General features: G+C 40.8%; 2 protein-coding genes across 8 annotated transcripts in view; one reads left to right on the top strand and one right to left on the bottom strand.

Annotated features, from left to right (window-relative positions):
- Positions 1-4,325, top strand: part of LOC145525337 (olfactory receptor 9Q1-like) — a 38,783-nt gene extending 34,458 nt beyond the window's left edge. For all 7 annotated transcript variants that reach the window (XM_081538122.1, XM_081538121.1, XM_081538117.1 and 4 more), the window contains one exon: positions 4,037-4,325. The gene's annotated coding sequence lies outside the window, so the exon portion shown is untranslated. The remainder of the gene's footprint in view (positions 1-4,036) is intronic.
- Positions 4,326-5,215: 890 nt separating this feature from the next.
- On the bottom strand, positions 5,216-6,175 carry OR10Q1 (olfactory receptor family 10 subfamily Q member 1). The gene has a single exon (XM_081538092.1). The coding sequence runs from the start codon at positions 6,173-6,175 to the stop codon at positions 5,216-5,218; it is 960 nt and encodes a 319-aa protein (XP_081394218.1).
- Between the last annotated feature and the right edge of the window lie 18,068 nt (positions 6,176-24,243).

Genomic DNA, 24,243 nt, shown 5'->3' on the forward strand with positions numbered 1-24,243 from the left:
TAAACATTCAGGCCTCCCAATAAGATTAAAAGCATTAGACAGAATCATGTCAAAACTGCCAGTTTAAGGACTTATTTGTTTCTATAATATATTATTTCTTGAAACATCTCTCACAGGATTTGTATAAAGTATCTTATGCATATAAACTAACGACTACTTCCTTTACCTGCAAGACTGACTCATTGTTAACAGCAAACGGGCCATAAACACACATATGGGAACAGCTACCATCAAGATTGACTGATTAAAATTGTTCCATGCATCTGTGTCTCTTATTCTGTCTCGCATATAGGGTTATCGTTACCATCTTTCAAATTCCATATATATGCATTAGTATACTGTATTGGTGTTTTTCTTTCTGGCTTACTTCACTCTGTATAATGGGCTCCAGTTTCATCCATCTCAGTAGAACCGATTCAAATGTATTTTTTTTAATGGCTGAGTAATATTCCATTGTGTATATGTACCACAGCTTCCTTATCCATTCGTCTGCTGATGGACATCTAGGTTGCTTCCATGTCCTGGCTACTGTAAACAGTGCTGCGATGAACATTGGGGTACACGCGTCGCTTTCAATTCTGGTTTCCTCGGTGTATATGCCCAGCAGTGGGATTGCTGGGTCATATGGCAGTTCTATTCCCAGTTTTTTAAGGAATCTCCACACTGTTCTCCATAGTGGCTGTACTAGTTTGCATTCCCACCAACAGTGTAAGAGGGTTCCCTTTTCTCCACACCCTCTCCAGCATTTATTGCTTGCAGACTTTCGGATAGCAGCCATTCTGACTGGTGTGAAATGATACCTCATTGTGGTTTTGATTTGCATTTCTCTAATAATGAGTGATGTTGAGCATCTTTTCATGTGTTTGTTAGCCATCTGTATGTCTTCTTTGGAGAAATGTCTGTTTAGTTCTTTGGCCCATTTTTTGATTTTTTGATCAATTTTATGGACTCTGAGGGAGAAGGTGAGGGTGGGACGTTCTGGGAGAATAGCATTGAAACATGTATATTATCATATGTGAAACAGAACACCATTCCATGTTCGATGCATGTGACAAGGGCTCAGGGCCGGGGCAATGGGATGATCCAGAAGGATGGGATGGGGAGGGAGGTGGGTGGGGGGTCCAGGAAGGGGAACACATGTAAACCCATGGCTGATTCATGTCAATGTATGGCAAAAACTATTACAATATTGTAAAGTAATTAGCCCCCAACTAAAACAAATAAATTTATAAAAAAAAAAAAAAAAAAAAAGATTGACTGATTAGACCCTGACAGTTTTTCTCCCATTGCTTCTAGTTCTGGTCTCAGAAATGCAGACTTAACCTCTGACTCTGCACGTCACATTTCCTGGTTGGTCCTCACTTTCTTCCTGACTTGAGTGGATCCCTCTGAACCAGTAACCTCTCTACATTGATGATTATGCTTTGTTTATAAATTAAATTATATTTTATTTATTTTTTAAATTAATGTGTAATTTATCTGCAGCATTATATTTGTTTTAGGCATGTAACATAGTGATTCAGTTATTGTTGTAGATTGTATTCCTTTTAAAGTTATTGTAGCATTTTGGCTATTTTCTCCATGCTGTACAATATACCCTTGTATCTGATTTATTTTATACATAAAAGGTGCATATTTTGTACCTCTTACTCCTCTTTCCCTGTCTTGCCCTCCCTCTCTTCCCTCTCCCTACTGGTAACCACTAGTTTCTTCTCTGTAGAATTTTTGTAGACTTTTTGATGATAGCCATTCTGACAGTTGTAAGGTGCTATCTCCTTGTAGGTTTTCATTTGCATTTCCCTGATAATTAGTGATGGTGGGTGATTATTATGCTGTAATTCCTGCAGCAGAATTATGATAACTTTCTCAATTACTTTTTTTTAGACTTTGGATTTAAAAATAAATACCTTTTTTTGGTGAGGAGGAGAAACACTGGGAAGGGATTTCCACATAGAAGCACCACTTCTACTGCTATAACTGATCCTTTTTCTCATCCACCAGTAAAACTGTATGAAAAGACTTGGAGGAATCCACTGTATCAACATACTGGTGATATTTTTGTCATATGTTCTGGCCACAATGTACTTATTGATTCACAGTGGAATCACCTGGTTTCTCAATTATATTATGTGGTAAACTGCATCTTAATAAAATTCTAATGAGACAGACATAGTTAGAGAATGCCAGCAGAAGGAGAGTTTACCTCCTGGGCAAGTACTTCTCTGTAAGTCATTTGATACCAAGAACAGAATCACAAACCCTAAAGGATGAACATGAAAAGGATGAGCAGGGCTTTGAAAGAGGTAGAAATTTGAAAGTAGCAGTGAAAATGCAGGAGAGGAAAAATGGAGGAAACCTGAAATAATTTTGCAAGTTCTGACTTCCACTTATGCTACCATGAGTCTGCCTTGCTACCAGGGGGTGGAGGATGGGGGCAGGGTGTGTGGGGGAGGGGAAACCATAATTTTCTCAAGGAAAACATCATTGATTGACATGTCAGTCCCATGATATGACTCATGATGCACTGATATTCCACTCAATGTTCTAATTCCAGAATCTAGTATCTTCATGCAAAGACTCTTATTTTAAGGGAATAATTTATTAATAAGAAGGAGGAGCTCATTACATCCAGCTAAAATATATTACGGAAGGTAACTGGGGGAACTCCGTAATTTGGTGGAAAGGACTGATCAGCACTTCAGAGCCTTCCTCCCAACAGGGTAACATTTCAACCCTGTTCTTTTGCACAGTGCTCAGTCACATCTGACTCTTCCACAACCCCATGGACTGTAGCCCACCAGGCTCCTCCGTCCATGGGATTTTTCAGGCAAGAATACTGGAGCGGGTTGCCATTTCCTCCTCCAGCGGATCTCCCTGGCTCAGGGATCGAACCCACGTCTCTTGTGTCTCCTGCATTGACAGGCGGATTCTTTACCACTGAGCCACCAGGGAAGCCCCTTCCTTTGGAGTTCCAAGTTAGCTTTCTCAATGATTTGTGACAATGAGTGCAAATGAAAGGAGGCAAGAAAATGCAGTTGCAAACTTTTGTTTTCATTCTCAACAATGCCAAGTTCAGTATATACATTTCATTGATTCATTATGTTCTGATGTGACTTGACCTGGATTTGTTCATAAGCAACCTGCCCACCAGAGAACTTTCTTTCTCTTCTTCAATGTTTAGTTGAAAGCGAAGGCATTTTTAATATTGTTAAATCTATAGCTGTTCCTGGAATAAGTAACATGTGTTTAGTTCTCCTTATCACCATGTGAAATTATCTAAAACATTTTAAAGCATTAAATCCAGTTTTGAAAAGAGGAAGTAACCAAAACAAAAAGTGTTAATCTAGGAAAAACATTAAAAATTTAGGAAAAACATGAAAACATCATCACTGTGATGATGGAAAGCTTACGTGTCAAATAAATTTATATGAGCCTCAGATTCCTCTTATAAATGACTATTTTCCCAATTATAAGAGTAACAGAATCTTACATTAAAAATCATGAAAAATGCCTAAATGGATATAGAAGAAAAACATTATCCATAATTCTACAAATCACATATAACAACTGTTAACTTTTTGGTGTATTTCTATTCATCATTATGCATATGCATTTTTACAAAATTGGGTTCCTATTGTAAATAAAGATTTGTACCTTGCTTTTTACCACTTATAAGTGCCTTTATTATAAAATATTAAATATAATTCAAAGTACACTCTATTTTTGTATCCAATATTTGAAATTATATTTTAATAGCTTTTTTTTTATAAATAAAGAAACAGCCTTGTATTTTCATTTTTGTTTGACTCAGTTATTTGAGATTACACTTTTAGAATAAGAATTATTGAATCAAAGATTAGAAAGTTTTCTAGGCCTTTGGTGTATTTAGTCACGTAGCATTCAGAAGGTGTAGCTGACAACAGAGTTAAAAATTTAATAACTAACCTCTTTTAACTCATGCATTAAATCAAATAATGTACATGTGCTGTTTTTTTTCCTGCTAACTCTGCTGATAAGTTCTTTCTTGTTTTTCTAGTTGTTCTTATCTTGAGTCACAGGTGCTTAGGACCAAGTGGTGGGCAGAAAAACTGTCGGAGCATCTTGACCGAAGGCAGACAACCACAATGGCCATGAATCATGGGAAAGTCAAGAATAGCGGCGCCTGCTCAGTGAAGCCTTGGTCACATAGCCCTGCCACCCCCACCCTCATTCTCCTTGAACTGCCTACCCTCTTTCAGAGGGCGGGAGGGCAGTTTTCAAGATGCTAGTCTGCTACCCTCCTCGTTTGATGGCAAATTAATAAATTTCTCTTTCCTTTGTCCTCACAACCTTGTCCTCATTACTCTTTTTTTCTTTCTTTGTTATTTTTCAAATTATGAAAATATTGATAACACATTTACAGGAGACTTGGAAAAAACAGAACAAAGTTACATTTAGTTCCACTATATATTACAATTATCTTTTTAAGAAGATAAAATTAAATTTTTAGTTGGAGTTGCAATGTCAAACACTCAAAAATTAATAGAATGGATATGCAGAAAAGTAGAAGGGTCTTGTTGATGTTTACTTGCTCAGTTGTGTCTGACTCTTTGCAACCCCATGGACTGTAGCCTGCCAGGCCTCTCTGTCCACGGAATTCTCCAGGGAAGTATCCTGGAGTGGGTTGCCATTTCAGTAGAAGGATATAGTAGACATGAAAAGTACTATGAACCAATTCAGCATAATAAAGATTTATACGACGTTCACACATAGTAGGGTACAAATTCTATTCAAGTTTCCATAGACCATAAACTAGGAGACACTGGAACATATCCAGGTTGTCCTCATTATTCTTACTCAGCACTGGGGGCAGGGACCGAATTTTCAGTTACAAAAGGTTATACCAATGTATTATTATTATTTAAATTTATTTTTAATTGGAGAGTGATGCTGCATTTGCTGTCTCATTATCAGACCAAACCCCCTGCTGCTACTTCTGAAGAGCCAGGAGCAAGCAGTGCAGCACTGCAAGCAAGGGTCCCAGGTCCCAGCCTGTCTCATTATCAGGCAGGAAGAGGAAGTCTTTCGTCTTGGGTTCTGCTATTATGAGGACAGGTTGTGGACCTGGGGCAAATAGGGCAAAAAGTCAAATCAATGGCACAGGGTGGGAAAGCATGAAAATGCTATCTTTGTCATGATGGCAAGTGACAGGCACCCACCCTAGCCCCCTAAGCCTTCAAGTGTTGTCTGAGGCTGCTTTACTGATGAAGGCATTCTTCAGAGCCCCTTTGACATCCTTGTTGCGCAGAGTGTAAATCAGGGGGTTGAGTAAGGGGGTGACGAAGGTGTAGATCAGGGCGATTTGGCGGTCCTCGTCCTCCGACGTGCTGGACCGGGGGCGCAGGTAGACCAGGCTGCAGCAGCCGTACTGCAGCAGAACCACGGCGAGGTGGGAGGAGCAGGTGGAGAAGGCCCGGCGCCGGCCCGCAGCAGAGCGGATGCGCAGGATGGCCGAGCCGATGAGCACGTAGGAGACGGAAATGAGGAGGAAGGGCACAGTCAGCACGAGGCTGCCCACGACGTAGAGCACGGCCTGGTGCACGCGGGTGTCCGCACAGGCCAGCCGCAGGACGGGGGGCACGTCGCACAGGAAATGGTTGATTTCGCGGCGCTGTCCGCAGAAAGGCAGGGCGAAGATTAGGCTGGTGAGTTGCAGAGAGAGGAGGAGGGCCAGGCTCGCAGCACAGACCACCATCCGGACGCAGAGCTTCCGGGTCACGATGAGCGTGTAATGCAGCGGGTGGCGGATGGCCACGTAGCGGTCATAGGCCATGACCGCCAAGAGGAAGCAGTCAGTGCTGCCCAGGGTGACGAAGAAGAACATTTGGGCCCCACAACCAGCCAGTGGGATGGGCTTCTGGGCCCCCCAAATGTTGGAAAGCATCAAGGGTACCACCACGGTGGTGTAGCAGATTTCCAAGAAAGACAGATTGCACAGGAAGAAGTACATGGGGGTGTGGAGGGAGCTGTGTGTGCACACCACCCAGATGATGGCTGTGTTGCCACAAAGGATCATCAAGTAGAGGACGAGGAAGAGGACGAAGAGGAGGACCTGGAGTTCTGGGATGGCAGTGAAGACCCGAAACACAAACTCCGTGGGACCAGACTGGTTGAGGACAGGGCTCCTAGCAAACATGTCTCCTGTGGAAGAAGACCAGAAGGTGCTGAGACTTCCTTTCCTGAATTACTTAATTGTGTGAATAGAATCAAGGACTTAAAATTTTGCTTTTGATTTGGAATTGCGTATTTAGTATCCGGTTTCCAATCTCAATGTTTGGAAATGAATTCACAATAGAGGGTATGGTAGTTTCTCCCTTGGAAATCTTCATGAATGGGATAGATTCTAATCTGCAGAAGTTTCTGATGACAGAGATGTCTTTTTTTTTTTTTTTTAACTCTGGTATTTAAAATCCAATTGACAAAGGCTAATTCTTTGTATTTAGTTAAAGAGTTATATACAGTTGTACTTTGTTATCTGTGGGAGATTGATACCGAAGTCCATGAAGGCTTAAGTTTCTTTTATAAATTAGGATAGTATTTGCCTATAACCTACACACATCCTTCCATATACTTTATATTCTCTCTAGGTTATTTATAATACCTAACAATGCAAATGCTTTATAAATAGTTGCTGGTACCCTGCAAATTCAAGATTTGCTTTTGGGAATTTTCTGGAAATTAAAAAAAAATCTCTATTGCTGATTGGTCAAACCCATGGGTGCAGATCCAACATCCATTGGATCATTGTAAAAGCAAAAGAGTTCCACAAAAACATCTACTTCTGCATCATTGAGTACGCCAAAGCCTTCGACTGTGTGGATCACAACAAACTGGAAAATTCTTAAAGAGATGGGAATACCAGACCATCTGACCTGCCTCTTCAGAAATCTGTTTGCAGGTCAAGAAGCAACAGTTAGAACTGGACGTGAAACAATAGACTGATTACAAATTGGGAAAGGAGTACGTGGAGGCTGTATCTTGTCACCCTGCTTATTTAACTCATATGCAGAGTACATCATGAGAAACGCAGGGCTGGATGAAGCACAAGCTGGAATCAAGATTGCCAGGAGAAATATCAATAACCTCAGATACGCAGATGACACCACCCTTATGGCAGAAAGCAAAGAAGAACTAAAGAACCTCTTGATGAAAGTGAAAGAGGAGAGGGAAAACGTTGGCTTAAAGCTCAACATTCAGAAAACTAAGATCATGGCATCTGGTCCCATCACTTCATGGCAAATAGATGGCACAACAGTGGAAACAGTGACTGACTTTATTTTCTTGGGCTCCAAAATCACTGCAGATGGTAATTGCAGCCATGAAATTAAAAGATGCTTACTCCCTGGAAGAAAAGGTATGACCAACCTAGACAGCATATTAAAAAGCAGAGACATTACTGTGCCAACAAAGGTCCGTCTAGTCAAGGCTATGGCTTTTCCAGTAGTTATGTATGGATGTGAGAGTTGGACTATGAAGAAAGCTGAGCACTGAAGAATTGATGCTTTTGAACTGTGGTGTTGGAGAAGACTCTTGAGAGTCCCTTGGACTGCAAGGAGATCCAACCAGTCCATCCTAAAGGAAATCAGTCTTGAATATTTATTGGAAAGACTGATGCTAAGGCTGAAACTCCAACTTTGGCCACTTGATGTGAAGAACGGGCTCATTTGAAAAGTCCCTGATGCTGGAAAAGATTCAAAACGGGAGGAGAAGGGGATGACAGAGGATGAGATGGTTGGATGGCATCACCGACTCAATGGACATGAGTTTGGGTAGGCTCTGGGAGTGAGTTGGTGATGAACAGGGAAGCCTGGTGTGCTGCAGTCCGTGGGGTCGCAAAGAGTCTGACATGACTGAGTGACTGAACTGAACTGAAATGAACTAGTGGGTACAGAACATGTGGATAGGGAGGACTGACTCTATTAATAATTGTAGATATCTTCAAAATTAGGTAAATGGATGTATTGTTTACATTTTTGGTAAACATTCTTTTTGAAATATAGCATACACAGAAAGAACTTCACAAATTCTAAATGTACAGTTTGATCTGTTTTTTACACAGTAAATGTGCCAGCATAAACTCTATCAAGATTAAGAAATAGAAAAATTCTAGTAACCTATAAACATTCTTTATGTCTTCTCTCAGTCTTTATGCTTCACAAATATAACTACTCTTTTGGCCTTATCACTGAAGATTAGTTAAACTGTGCTTCAATTTATATATGTAATAAAAAAGTGTGTGCTTTATTGTACCTGGCTTCAACATTACGTCTGCAAAGTTATTCTTGCTGTTTTGTATAGCAAGACTTTGTTCTTCCCACTGTGTTATAGTATCCCATTTTTTTATGGCTATACTATAATTTATTCATGAGTTTTTCACTTTTCATCATTTTGACTCCATATGAAACTAGGCAAACATCTTTTATTACAACTCTTTCTGATATATGCTCTTTGTGTATTTCCTCTCATTTGAATATTTTTAAAAAAATTTCAACCATGGACCTAAACTTTTAAGACTTGGACAAATTCAGATGAAAGGAACATGTAAGGGAATCAGGTAATAATGAAGTGGAGCTGCCTGAGGTAAGAAAAGAAAATAAGAAAACTAAAGATGCAATAGGAGAATTCAAATAGGCATTAAAACCATCAGGTGAGTAAGTTTTATGAGGGAAAAATACCCGTCAAGTAAGCACTTTTATATTAGAGTGGGCTACACTTTTATTTTCGATACAAAATCCCAAGAGACAATAGAGCAATGTCTACAGAATTTAAAGAAAAACAAATTTTTATGAAAGAATGCTATACCCAGAGCTTTATGTTCAAAAGCAACAGAAAGACTTTCTCAAATTTACCAGGGCTTAGGAGACATGGGCATACCTTGGAGAGACTGTGAGTTCAGTTCCAGACCATAGAAATAAAGCAATTATTATGATAAAGCAAGTTACAATTTTTTTTGTTTCCTAGTGCATTTAAAATTATGTTTACAACATACTATAGTCTATTAAATGTGAAATAATAGCATTATGTCTAAAAATATGAAAGTGAAAGTGAAAGTCTTAGTCACTCAGTTGTGTCTGACTCTTAGCGACCCCATTGACTACAAAAACATAGACACCTTAATTAAAAAGTGGTTTATTGCTAAAAAGTGCTAACAATCATTTGAGCTTCTGCCAGTCATAATCTTTTTGCGAGAGTAATACAAAAATCACAGAAAACAGATCACCATAAAAAATAGAACAATAATGAAAATGTTTGAAATATTGTAAGAAATTACCAAAATGTGACACAGTGAGCAAATGCCATTGAGAAATGGCATCAATAGACTGGCTCGATGCAGCGCAAGCCTTCAGTTTGTCTGAAATATCTGTGAAGCACAATAAAGTGAAGCACAATCAGATGAGGTAAGCTTGTGAGAAATGGAATATTTCCTGTCTTGTCAGTAAATAAGGAAGTCACAGTCATCAGCGTTTCCAGCCCTCCAGTGTGAGCTGGTGAGCCCTGAGGGACACAGGAAGGAGAGTACCTGCCTTCTAGCAGCCAGCAGACCTACCGTCACTCCCTCAGGTGAGCCCCGAGGAAAGGAAGCTCAGGATGTGAAAACACAGGAAACTGGTCCCAGAGAGCTGAGGTGCGTGTTAACGGAATGATTTCAGTGAACCCAGACTCTTGCATTTTCCCATACATAGACAGGAACTAAATTCCTTAGCTTCGGTTACCTGGTTTTCTTTAATTAATAATAACCTTTAACTTTTGACATTCAGACCACCTGCCCTTTGTTGTAAAACTTCTATATAACCTGGCTCCTCCCCTTGCCTCCTTGGAGCAGTTCTCAGGGTCACTTGAGATGCTGTCTTGAAGTCCTAAACATTCCCTCCAAATAAAACATAACTCTCAACTTTTATGTTGTGAATATTTTTTAAGTTGACACTTGCATGTCATTCAATTTACAATTAAAATAATTCCTCAGCAAAAAATCTGGGTTGCTGGGTGATTAATATTACTTCAAGATGGCGGAGTAGAAGGATGTGTGACCATCGTCTCCTGCAAGAACTCCAAAATTACAGCTCGCTGCTGAACAACCATCAACAGGAGACTGTTGGATCCTGCCAAAAAAAGATACCCCACATCCAAGGGCAAAGGAGAAGCTCCAGGAGGATGGTAGGAGGGGTGAAATCGCGTTTAGAACAAAACCCCATACCAGCCAGAGATACTCGGCAGGCTCAAGCAAACCTTGTCTACACCAGGACCCAGAGACCCCACAGAGACTGAGACAGAACTGTGTTTGAGTGTCTCATGAGGAGGTCCAGGTCAGCAGTGGCCTGCCGCAGGGCCAGGGGCTCTGGGTGCAGCAGACCTGGGGATGGCATAAGCCCTCTTGGAGGAGGTCACCATTAACCCTACCATAGAGCTGCCAGAACTCACAGACTGTGAGAAATAGACTCTTGGAGGGCACAAACAGAACCCTGTGTGCACCAGGGCCCAGGTGAAAGAAGTGACCCCACAAGAGACTGACCCAGACTTGCCTGTGAGTGTCCAGGAGTCTCCGGTGTTGGCGTGGGTTGGTGGTGGCCTGCTGCGGGGTTGGAGGCATTGAGTGTAGCAGTGCCTGCATGGGACCTTTTGAAGGAGGTCGCCATTATCTTCATTACTTCCACCATAGTTTGGCCTCAGGTCAAAGAACAGGGAGGGAACACAGCCCTTCCCATCAACAGAAAATTGGATTAAAGATATACTGAACATGGCCCCACCCATCAGAACAAGACCCAATTTCCCCCTCAGTCAGTCTCTCCCATCAGGAAGCTTCCATTAACCTCTTATCCTTCTCCATCAGAGGGCAGACAGAATGAAAACCACAATCACAGAAAACTAACCAATCTGATCACATGGACCACAGCCTTGTCTAACTCAATGAAACTATGAGCCATGCCATGTGGGACCACCCAAGACAGACCGGTCATGATGGAGAGTTCTGACAAAACGTGGTCCACTGGAGAAGGGAATGGCAAACCACTTCAGCATTCTGGCCTTGAGAACCCCATGAACAGTATGGAAAGGCAAAAAAGATAGGACAATGAGAGATGAACTCCCCAGATCAGTAGGTGCCCAATATGCTACTGGAGATCAGTGGAGAAATACCTCCAGAAAGAATGAAGAGATGGAGTTAAAGCAAAAACAACACCCAGTTGTGGATTTGAGTGGTGATGGAAGTAAAACTTGATGCTGTAAAGAGCGATATTGCATAGGAACCTGGGATGTTAGGTCCATGAATCAAGGCAAATTGGAAGTGGTCAAAGCAGAGGAACCAGAAATCAATTGCCAACATCCACTGGATCATCAAAAAAGCAAGAGAGTTCCAGAAAAACATCTATTTTTGCTTTATTGATTATGCCAAAGCCTTTGACTGTGTGGATCACAAGAAACTGTGGAAAATTCTGAAAGAGATGGGAATACCAGACCACCTGACCTGCCTCTTGAGAAACCTGTATGCAAGTCAGGACGCAACAGTTAGAACTGAACATGGAACAACAGAATGGTTCCAAACAGGAAAAGGAGTACGTCAAGGCTGTATATCGTCACCCTGCTTATTTAACTTATATGCAGAGTACATCATGAGAAACGCTGGGCTGGGGGAAGCACAAGCTGGAATCAAGATTGCCGGGAGAAATATCAATAACCTCAGATATGTAGATGACACCACCCTTATGGCAGAAAGCAAAGAAGAACTAAAGAGCCTCTTGATGAAAGGGAAAGAGGAGAGTGAAAAAGCTGGCTTAAAACTCAACATTCAGAAAACTAAGATCATGGCATCTGGTCCCATCACTTCATGGCAAATGGATGAGAAATAGTGGAAACAGTGGCTAACTTTATTTTTTGGGGCTCTAAAATCACTGCAGATGGTTATTGCAGCCATGAAATGAAAAAACACTTGCTCCTTTGAAAAAAAGCTATGACCCACCTAGACAGCATATTAAAAAGCAGAGACATTACTTTGCCCACAAAAGTCTGTCTAGTCAAAGCTATGGCTTTTCCAGTAGTCATGTATGGATGCGAGAGTTGGACTATAAAGAAAGCTGAGTGCGGAAGAATTGATGCTTTTGAACTGTGGTGTTGAAGACTCTTGAGAATCCCTTGGACTGCAAGGAGATCCAACCAGTCCATCCTAAAGTAAGTCAGTCCTGAATATTCATTGGAAGGACTGATGTTGAAGCTGAAACTCCAATACTTTGGCCACCTGATGCAAAGAGTTGACTCATTGGAAAAGACCCTGATGCTTGGAAAGATTGAAGGCAGGAGAAGGGGATGACAGAGGATGAGAGGGTTGGATGGCATCACCAACATGATGGACATGAGTTTGAGTAAGCTCTGGGAGTTAGTGATGGACAGAGAAGCCTGGCATGCTGCAGTCCATGGGGTCGCAAAGAGTCAGACATGACTGAGCGACTGAACTGACTGAACTGGATGATAAACCAAATTCAAGATTGAGGATGTTGCAATGTAAAAACTTGATTTGAAAATCAAAGAATAAGATATGTATTTAACACTAAATGGTTAATGCAAATACTGTTAAAAGCAAAAAAATCTAAAGATAATTATTGAAAGAATGCATAATATAAAATGCAAAACGTTAGAATCGCTCTGCATATTTAAAACCACAAAATGCACAATTGAGAAATTGGTAGTGAAGAATGGGAGAAATGTAAGTATGCTAATTTTTTCAATCAATGGAAGCAAGAATTCAAGAGCTATTTCATGTAGATATGACTAATTAGAGGAATACCTATTCTAACATAAATTTCTGAATAATAATCATCAGTAGAATAAACACACAGCATATCCACTCCAAACAATCTGATTTTAAAAAGTAAATACACGTATTAAAAAAGTAAATACAGTGCAGAGAGCCAAAGGGAACACAGGAAAATGTGAGCAAGAATATAAAATAAAAATAGCTTAATGTAGAAAAGGATTTCGCTTCTGGAAATAAGTTTAAGAGAGTTTTATGTTTTGTTAAAGAGAGTCTCACACTTACATGAGAAAAAAATTCAACCAAGTTTACGTAGTGACATAAAAAGGCTAGCATCACTTTTATTTAGCATTGTGTTTTAGGACGTAGCCTGTGAAAGAAGACAGAAAAAGGATGCAGAATGTTTGATTGCTTAATTTAAGACGCAACAGAACAAATTGAAAAACTGAGATGTATAAGATATTCACTATGGTGGCTGGTTCTAAATGAAATGTAACAGGGAATCTCCTAACTAAGCTTAACTGATGTGTCAGATTAACCAATGCTCTTCATTCCCTGTGTACAAGGTACTATATGAAGCCCACGATACACTGAACAGAAGAGACCTGTGGCTTATTCTCTGACATGTTTGAGCATTCCTACAACCAAATTGAACTGTACATTTAAAATTCAGTTGCTTTTCACCCAAACCTACTTCTACCATTTGGATTCATTTTTGTAATGATGTAATTTTGTTAAATTAAGATTCAAATATTTTAAAAAGTGGAAGAAAGCTAGAAGATAGTGGAGATGAATACTTTTCAGATCTGAGTACAATCAAATGACTTACAACCAAATAAGCAGAGTACATAAAAATACTGACACTTGGACAGAATAAAAATTTAAAAGTTCTGTGTGTCAAAATTACAATAAGTAAACTGAATAGAAAATGAAATTTTACCTCCCAGCAAAGAAGTTCATCATCAGAAGAATGAACAATTCAAAAAAGAAAACTTCAAAGACATGTAAACATTCAATTTCATTATTGTTCAAATAAATATAAAATTAAATAAAATTGGATACTATTTTCTGCTTAGAAACTGACAGTTTTGGAAAAATAATAATATCTAGTGTTGTGAAAGTTGCAAAGATAGATATATTCCCAAATATTGCTGGGAGTGAAAGTCTCTCAGCTATGTCCAACTCTTTGTAACCCCATGGACTATAGAGTCCATGTAATTCTCCAGGCCAGAATAGTGGAGTGGTAGCCTTTCCCTTCTCCAGGGGATCTTCCTGACCCAGGGACAGAACCTGGGTCTCCTGCATTGCAGGCAGATTCTTTACCAACTGAGCTATTTGGGAAGCTCTAGCTACAGGAAGTATAACAGTGCTATAAAGATGTGTGGAGTGCAATCTGGTAACATGTCATAAAAGTCTTGAAGAAATGCACTCACTTTGATTCAGCAATAATGTGTTAAGGAATTTATTCTTATAAATTAACCACCTGTATGTGCACAAAAAACCCCATGGACAGAGGAGCCTGGTGGGCTGCAGTTCATGGGGTCACGAAGAGTCGGACACGACTGAGTGACTTCACTTTCACTTTTCACTTTAATGCATTGGAGAAGGAAATGGCAACCCACTCCAGTGTTCTTGCCTGGAGAATCCCAGGGACGGGGGAGCCTGTTGGGCTGCCGTCTATGGGGTTGCACAGAGTTGGACACTGTCAGGATACATTTAACAGGAGGCTTCCTGTGTGCTGTTTTCAGTCTTGCATGAATTCTATGTTCCTTAACAGCACCTGAATACAGGTGCCAGAGAGCTGGCAAGCCGGCTTTCACGGATAATAGAAATTCATGTATCTCATTCATATGGAAATTCCATATGGTGAACAGCAACCATTTACAAGTCTCCTCCTTTCTGATATGTAAAGTAACTGTTACAACCCCCTCTCTAGAGAATAATTCTAACCTCCGGCTTTCTAGATGACTTGTTAGACTTTTGATCCCTATCTCTGCTAAAAAGGGCTATCTGGTAAGAGAGTATATATATGCCCACAATATGTTGAATAAAGGCCTTTGTTCCACCAGAGCCCTGGTCCCCGTGTCTTTCCTCATTCTCTCTCTCTCTCTCTCTCTCCCTCTCGCTCTCTCTCTCGCTCTCTCGCTCTCTCTCTCTCTGTCTGTCTCTCGCTCTCTCCGTTTCAGGCTGCTTCCACGGAGCACAGGTGTCCACCGTGTCTACTTATTTGCCCGGGCTTCCAAGACCTCTTCGAGGGGGCGCCCTGAGCCTACGGAGCCGGTGCTAGCTCTTTGTCCTAGAGTTATATTGGCATACTGTGTAAACCAGGGAATATCAGCCCCTTTTCTTCCTTCTTTTCTTATCGGTCGACTCTGAACCCCCAAGTTCCGGTTCATTAAAGGACCACAACAGGACACGACTGAAGCGACTTAGCAGCAGCAGCAGCAGCATGTGCACAAAATTGTTGACAGGAATATTGATTACAGTTTCTGATATAACAGTGAAAATTGTACCAACCTAAATATCATTAAGGAGAAAATGCTTAAATTTATTGTGGTCTATCCATGCGATGGAAAAATGCAATCATTCAAAAACGATGTTGCAGAAAAATGCTTTATGAGATCAGGAAGCCCATGAAAAAACAGATCATAAAAAAGTGTTAAATCATGATTCCATTTAAGAGATAATGATTTCTATTCATAAAAAAAGAATATATCTTAAAATATTAACAATGAGTATTACCAGGTTGGTGGGATTTTAGTTTATGGCTTATGCTTTTCTATAGTTACACATTTGACAATGCTGCTGCTGCTGCTAAGTCGCTTCAGTCGTGTCCGACTCTGCGCGACCCCATAGACGGCAGCCCACCAGGCTCCCCTATCCCTGGGATTCTCCAAGCAAGAATACTGGAGTGGGTTGCCATTTCCTTCTCCAATGCATGAAAGTGAAAAGTGAAAGTGAAGTCGCTCAGTCATGTCCGACTCTTCGCGACCCCATGGACTGCAGCCTACCAGGCTCCCCCGTCCATAGGATTCTCCAGGCAAGAGTACTGGAGTGGGGTGCCATTGCCCTCTCCATTTGACAATAAGTGTACCCAATGTTGCAATCATTTAATAAAGTTTTAAAATTTCCTTTATCTTTTGGTATGTTAACATAATGTGGAGAAGGAAGAGTGGTAGAGTGTTGATTGCGTGAATTTTTGTGGTCAGATCTGAGTGCAGAGACTTCTCTGGTGGTCCAGCAGCTAAGACTCCAAGCTCCCAATGCAAGGGGCTCGAGTTCAATCCCTGGTCAAGGAACTAGACCCCACATGCTGCAACTGAGACCCAGCACAGCCAAATAAGCAAATATTTAAAAAATTAGATCTGGGTGTGAAAACTGCCCTGATTTACTAATTTTTACATTAATTACATTACTTGATGAGCCTTGATTCTCTAATGTGTGATTGGAGATGTGAATATGGAGCAATATGGGAAGTTTATGAAGATTAAATGTTTTAAATATATAATGTGCCTGGGACATAAGAAGTGTCCAGTGAACATAACTGACCTCCTTTCTCTTTTCTCATGATGGTGAGTTTCCCTTGGCTAGTTACCGTTCAGTTCTTATCTTTTCCAGAGTGGACAGAGAGGTTCCTCTAGAGCTGTATTCTCCCAGGCCTTGAGTTGCTCTACTAAGCATTGAAAATAAAATGAAGAGTAAAAGAGAAAAGGAAGAAGAATAAAATGGAAGAGAGATTTCAGTAAAATAATGTGATTACATATCACCAAAACCAAATAAGATAGATCTTAACTCAGGAAAACATTTAAAAACGAATCTGTCTTATTATTAAGAAGTGTGTGTGTGTGTGTGTGCGTGTTCAGTTGCTCAGTCGTATTCAACTCTTTGAGACCCCATGGACTGTAGCTCAACAGGCTCCTCTGTCCAGGGAATTTTCCATGGCAAGAATAGTGAAGTGGGTTGCCATTTCCCACTCCAGAGGATCTTCCCAACCCAGGGATCAAACCAATGTCTCTTGTGCCTCCTGCATCAGCAGGTGGATTCTTTACCACCAGCACCACCTGAAAGTGAAAGGCGCTCAGTCGTGTCCGACTCTTTGTGGCCCCATGGACTATAGAGTCTATGGGATTCTCCAGGCCAGAATACTGGAGTGGGTAGCCTTTCCCTTCTCCAGGGGATCTTCCCAACCCAGGGATCAAACCCAGGTCTCCCACATTGCTGGCGGATTCTTTACCAGCCGAAGCACCAGGGAAGCCCCTATTAAGACATGAAAATCAAATAAGCAGCTTTTAACTTGGATGGGAACCGTCAAGATTTGGTGCAAAACATACTTAATATATGGATAAAGCAAGACATATAGTATTGGAGCTTGACGTCTGCTAGGACAAGTTATGTCAAGGCAATTTCAAGGAAAAAACGACAACATATTCAAAGTGAGTCTAAAAAATATAAAAAAATATCAAACCTTGTACTTATGAATTAAGCATTTTCCCTTTCAATGGCCACTTTCAAAGGTTTTGCACTTACTCTAATGGGTGTTTCTTTCAAATCGTTTTTGGAGTGCCTCAGGGAGTTGTTTTAAAAGAATGCACATTTTCTCTAATCTCATCAGTTGTGACATATGTTCACACTTGGAGGATACATTTGCTTATTTTCTTAATAGCAAAGCATCTGAGGTACAGCGAAATAAAATAGAGTAATAAGCTAGGTGACCCCATTTTGCACTGTAGAGTTTGAGCAAAACAAGAACTGGTGAAGCTAATATTGTTGTATAATAGAAACATACATTTTTCTTCAATTATTTAAGAAATATAAGGATAAATATTATCATTGCTATTAAGTGTACCATTTGAGATGTGTGGCACAATCTTTGTGAACATTTTCCTCATGTTTTCAACTCAAGTTTTCAACTATGAGTAATGGATTTTGTCATTCAAATTCATCTCTTTCGGCCACTGACCATGAAGTAATCTCTCCACTGACACAAATGAAAATCTGACCATGTCAACATTTTCATCTGGCTAGTGTGTGAGAGCTGGTGCTAATGGCAAAGAACCTGCTTGCCAGTGCAGGAGATGTGAGAGATACGGGTTCAATCCCGGGGTCAAGAAGATCCCCTGGAGGAGAGCACTGCAATCCACTCCAGTGTTCTTGCCTGGAGAATCCCATGGACAGAGGAGCCTGGCAGATCAGAGTCCAAAGCATCACAATGAGTCAGACACAACTGAAGCATTTAGCATGCATTCACACAATGTATGAGAGGTTGATTGTATCTAAAAAAGTTCTTGATAGACATTATCCCTGTTCCAGCTCTTTATTTTTTCATGGCCAAAAGAGCACTGTGCAAATATCAACACATTTCTCTGTTCTAAGTCTTTATCATCCTATCGTATTTTGAGGCGTTCAAAACTTCATCTCTTGATTACCTAACAGTCCATGCAAATCCCTAAGGCTGCATTTATTATTGTCTTCTACTACTCTTTCAAAAACTGTTCTCAGAGTATCTCCCAGACCTATTATCATTGCTACTCGCAGAATTCACTTTTTTTCTGGGTGCTCACATTCCTTCCTTGGGGAACACGCCACTCCTGGCAATGCCATTTTGGTAAACATTTCAATCAGGGCTATATTTAAGCCCCACAAAGACAAGAATGTCTGTCTTGTTCATCAGAGTATCTTATCTCATCACAATAAATTTGATTTGAACTAGATAGAATTATTTTGTATTGTTAAATAGTTTATAGTTAAATCTCATGTCCTTTAAACTTCTTTCAAAGCCAATATCCAATGGCACCTCTACAGCCCACTTAGGCTGCAATTACTTTAGCCCCACATAGACTGGGGCTTTCCTAATCCAAAGGTCATTTTGTTTATATTTGTCTGCTTCATGCGAAAAGGAAGGTTTGGATAGGATGGATTCACTTGATTAATGGCTAGTGGGAAGCACAGCAATTAAGCTATTGATGTGCTTATTGAACCAGTAGGTTTGACAATGTTGTGAAGCTTATCTAGTTAGCAGTTATTCCTTAATGCCTGATGAAACAGTATTTCAAGGTGTAATACATGCTTCCTGCTAATCCATAAACACTGTGCATATAAAACCTAAACACTTGTGGAAATATCAGTGAGCCATGAAACCATAGTAAAGCCCAGTCATAGGTCAAATGTGTGCTTATTTATAAAGCGTATGTAAAGTTGAATCTCTGTGTCTGGTAACTTTAAGGGAACTTCAGAGGCACCTGGTCCCACATATATCCTACGTGCAAAACCCAGGGTCTGTTGAGATGAAGCCTTGTTTAGAGGCATAACACTAGTGACAGGCATATATGGGGCCTGAATCTATTTTCTATGTGATTCGTTACCAGAGTGTAAAGTGTACATACAGGCCTTGAGTATATTCCACGTTTTATGTACAGCAAAGGTGATACAAAAGCTAAGAGAGTGCAAATACCCAGCAGGAAGCACGCAGGGTGGGGCTGGCAGAGCTGCTGAGAACCACGCCCACACTGGGTCCGCTCCTGAGCGCACAGCTGAGCGGGGCGACGTCTTCCGTAGAACAGTCTGAAAACTCGTTACAACTTCTCCTGCTCCAGACAGTTTCCCCTAATGATGACCACTGTGCCATTCTCAAGTTAATTATACCTTTCTTCAGTCTCTCCCACCACCAGTTTTATTGAGGAAAAACTGACAAATGTAATTGTATATATGATGATTTGATATCTATAGTAAATATATATATATAAAAATTATTACCAAGACCAAGATAATTAAGAGACATTTGATCTCTCAACAAGGGTGTGGATTCTGGATCTGCCATTTCATAGTTTTAGAATCTGGGAAAAAGTTGCTGAATCTGCCCGAATCTCAGATTTTTAGCCACACAGGGTATCTATGGTTGCCCTACAGAGTGGCTGTGAGAGTTAGCTCTCATAGCAAATTAACAGAAGTAACAGTGAGGTGAATCAAGTGCTCTCCTGACTTCGCTGTTGTTGTTTAGTCGCTCAGTCTTGTCTGACTGTGACCCCACGGACTGTGGCCCCCCAGGCTCCTCCGTCCGTGGGATTTCCCAGGCAAGGATACTGGAGTGGGTAGCCATTTCCTTCTCCAGGGGAGACCCTGGCCCGGGGATTGAACTCGGGTTCCTGCCTGGCAGGCGGATTGTTTCCCACTGCGCCACCTGCAAAGACCTGCCTGACTTCTAGTAGGTGTGGTTTTTCCACCCCCCACGTTGTGCTTTATGCCCCAGCTCTACTGAACCACCTTCAGTTCCTTCCCATGGCCCCTCTTGCTCTGGGGGGTTTGGCATTATCTGTTCCTTCCACCTTGGACACTCCTCTTCCGCTCCCTAGCTGCACCTTCCCCTTCAGAGCTCAGTTCAGGCGCCAACTCTCCTGTAAAGCTTTCCTTCATTCTCTTCTTTCCCCAGCTCTATTGATAGGTACTTCTCTGAGCTTCCCCCAAAGCCTTCTCTTCACCTCAGCTCTGAGGCCACAGTAACTTATCAGGATATAAATCAAGCAGACCAACATGTACGGAGTATGTAAAGAGCTCAAGTCCTGGGCTCAGCTATGTGGAGATGTGTAAGAAAATTATAAGACATAATCGCTAGCTTCAGCCATACGACAGAACATGACATGTAAGAAAAGAAGTTAAACATCCTCTGGGGAACTAATTCCTAAATTGTGTTCCTAAGAATAGGCTTCTTCTTGACACCTCAGAAATGAAAAAGTTCATGGTCAAATTGGAAAGCGTTCACCCTTTTTCTCAAGAGTTACAGTGAATATTAGCACAGTCAAGTTATGGGAGGCCCTGTTGTAAAGCAAAGGGTTTCATTTTACCTCAAATATTTTCCAAATCTGTTTCACCACAGAATATATATATATATTTTCACATAGCACCAATAAGGATTTGTGATTTAATTCTACTTAAGGGAAAGTGAGGTCCGTGCCATACCATTGAAAAAAGTCCTATGGACAGTATATTAAAAGGAGAGACAAAAGATCCAAGTTTTATACTAGCTTCACACTTTTTAGGTATAGAATGTGAGATAATTCAACCCTTTTTGTATCTGTAAAAGTGCATTAGTAGTATCTACTCTGGTAACTTATTTGTTCTCCTCAATTTTATATTTACGGATATTCTTCTCCAATTGTAAATCACTGTAGATACTTGTGTTTTATTACTATTTTTAGAAATAAAATCAAACTCAAATGAAAGAAATGGTCTCTTGAGATGCTCGCTTACCACTTTGAAATTTGCTTCAATCCATCAGGTTCACTTTTCTTGCTGAGATGTGAAAAGTTCTTGGCATGGAGGATAGAGGAGCTCTTCCAGGGAAGTCATTGATCCCATTTTTCCTCTTCTCAAAGCATAGCTTGGAATGAGGGTCCATGAACCTCGTGCTATGCAGCGTCTCTTAGGGAGGACAGGTGGACGTGGTGGGATACCTCCGCACTGTCTAGGTGACAATGGAGAAGAGTGTCCTTTGTATGCTGATATTCATAAGAAGAGACACCTGCCAGAGGTTTGTGGCAAGGATGGAGCGGGATAAGAGGAACATCCTATGGGGGGATGATCCTATGGAATCATCCCAAGTCCTGAGTGAGAAGACCTACAGCTCCTCCTTAATGGTGGAAAGCAGATTCTGACACGTCCACGCAGAGTCCAGTCTCTCCTGAGTCAGTCAGGTTACTTGGTGTCCTCTATGAAACCTCTTTAAAGTTGATGAGTCCCCACAGAGGAGGAATTTCCCCAGTGGGTCCCCTTAAACTGAAGCCAGCCAGAGAAAATATTTCAGAAAAACTTCCTGAGTTGATCAACTCAACAAGATTAATGGGCAGCTCTTCTGCGTGGTCACCATGGACAATCACTGTCTGGGAATTCCAGATGGGTGTCCTCATGCCTTTTCTACACCCAGCAGGGAACTTACTCATGCTGTGTTCCAGACAATATCCCAGTGAGCCTTGCTGAAGACACACATTCCTTTCAGCTTGAGCTCACGGAACATGTGTAATGCACTCATTCAACACTAGCTTAGGCATCTGGAGACCTGGACTCTAATTATGGATCTGCCACGTAGCTGTGACCTCAGGCAAACAGTGGAGCTCTTCTGGGGGCAGGTTTCCATGCCTGTGATATGAGGTGTCAGGTTAAATGGACTCCAAGGAGTTTTCCAGCTCTAAAATTCTATGAACTGTGTTTTTTTTTCTTGATAAGCAGAAATATGAAGCATTTTCCTATAATGATTCCATTTGATTGTTGGTTTCATTTTTTCTTATTCTACTTATTTCTATTTCTTGATCAAGTTTTCCCTGTGCTGAGGCTGTCCTAGTCTTTCAAGATATTTATATATCTGACTAATTTTTTGGTAATTATAGCTATATTCCCACCTCTTTTTAAATTGGAGTATAGTTGCTGTATAATGTTGGGTCAGTTTCTGCTGTACAGCAAAGTGAACCAGCCACATGGATATACACATCCCCTCTTCCTTGAATTTCCTTCCCATTTAGGTCACTCCAGAGCATGGAGTAGAGTTCCCTGTACAGTCCCACCTCTTAACCTACTGATTTAAAAATTTGTTTCTCCTTTTCCACCTCCCTCCAACCTCATAGAGTTAAAATCATATAGTTTATCCTCACTGTTGCCTTTAATTTTTGGTCAAGTTCCACATCCCTGTCTTATGTGAAAAGTAGTTGCTCAGTTGTGTCCAACTCTTTGCTGCTCCATGGACTGTAGCCTGCCACGGTCCTCTGTCCATGAAATTCTCCAGGCAAGAATACTGGAGTGAGTAGCTATTCCCTTGTCCAGAGGATCTTCCTGACTCAGTGATCGAACCTGGGTCTCCTGCACTGCAAATGGATGCTTTACTGTCTGAGCCACCAGGGAACTTGAACCTCCAGGGAAGCCCTCCCTGTCTTATGTCCATTATTGATAAAGTATCTTTATTTAATAGGAAACAGATATTTACTGAATTCTTACTATGAGCCAGGTTCTATTTCCAACGTTTGGGATATATCAGTGTGCAAAATAGATGAGCATTTTGCCCTCATAGAGACTATATTCTTGGAGGGGAGAAGACAGGCAATGAGCAGAAAGTAAGGATAAGAACATGTGATGGAATCTAAAAAGATGGTATTGATGATCCTATATGCAGGACCGCAGTGGAGAAGCAGACATGGAGAACAGACTTGTGGACGCAGTGGGGGAAGGAGAGGGTGGGACGGATTGAGGCGTAGCCCTGAAACGTATGCATTACCGTGTGTAAAGCAGATAGCCAGTGGGAATTTGGCATATGCTGCAGAGACAGACATACATCATATGCAGGTGCTCTGTGACAAACCAGAGGGGTGAGATGGGGTGGGAGATGGGAGGGACGCTCAAAAGGGAAGGGACATGTGTATACCTCTAGCTGATTCATGTTGATGTATGGTAGAAGCCAATGCAATATTATAAAAGAAATTATCCTTCAATTAAATAAATTTAAGAATGTGATAATGTGTCAGAAGGGGTGAGTGCTATAGACAAAAAGCAAACCAGGGCGAGGATGCTGGGGGATTGAGCCTGAGAGAATGGTGTGACATATGACAGGTGCAGAGGCTCCCCTGAGTTCTGGGAAGGGCTCTCTTAGGCTCTAGGTAGGCGGTGATCTCAGCAGACAAGCCCGCCAGGAAAAGAGAAGGGAAAGTGTCTTAGGGCAGAAGACACAGCAGGCGACATGGCCTTTTCTGAAGCCCAGACAAGCTTATCTTGTCCAAGAATTCCAAAATATCTACAAATCCATGTGAGGAAAGACAGCTGGCTTTTATATTCATGGCAATCATGAATTAAATAGCTCTGTGCTGGTTCTTAAAATTGGAGGATAGTTACATGCATACAGAGACTATACTCAGATTTATTTTCCTTTTTTTCCCACCCAGATATGTTAATTTGTTCAGATGACCTCATTCCTACAAACATATTTTACACTCTTGCAATGACAGCATGCAGTACTTCCATCAAACAGTAGGTTGGGTTTTCAAATATAGTGTTCACAGTCATGTTTTTTGTGACAACTTAATATGAGTAGTATTGATGCCCCACAATTTATTACATGAATCCTTACTATTGAACAGTTAGAATGTTTTTTATTTTCTTACAACTTCAGATGAACATACAGTTAGTCATCCAACATCATGTTTTTGAAAATGTGCACTTTCTTATTGCTCTTTGTTAATTTACGTGGATATTTATGTATGATTTAGAAGGTAATTAGTATGTATTGTTTACTTAAAATTTGTTAAGAGGCTAGATCTTGTGTTGACTGTTCTTACCACAATAAAGTTTTACAAAGTGCAGCAAGAGTATTTTTAAAACATAAAGAAAAATTCTAAAGAAATCAACTTTAAAGAGTTTAGATTATATACTTGCCAACTATAGTATCTAATTAAGTCAGCTGTATATACAATATAAATGATCTCTACAGA

The sequence above is a fragment of the Giraffa tippelskirchi genome, chromosome 11 (assembly GCF_054371585.1).
Source record: "Giraffa tippelskirchi isolate mGirTip1 chromosome 11, T2T-mGirTip1v1.2.pri, whole genome shotgun sequence".
Taxonomy (NCBI): Eukaryota; Metazoa; Chordata; class Mammalia; order Artiodactyla; family Giraffidae; genus Giraffa; species Giraffa tippelskirchi.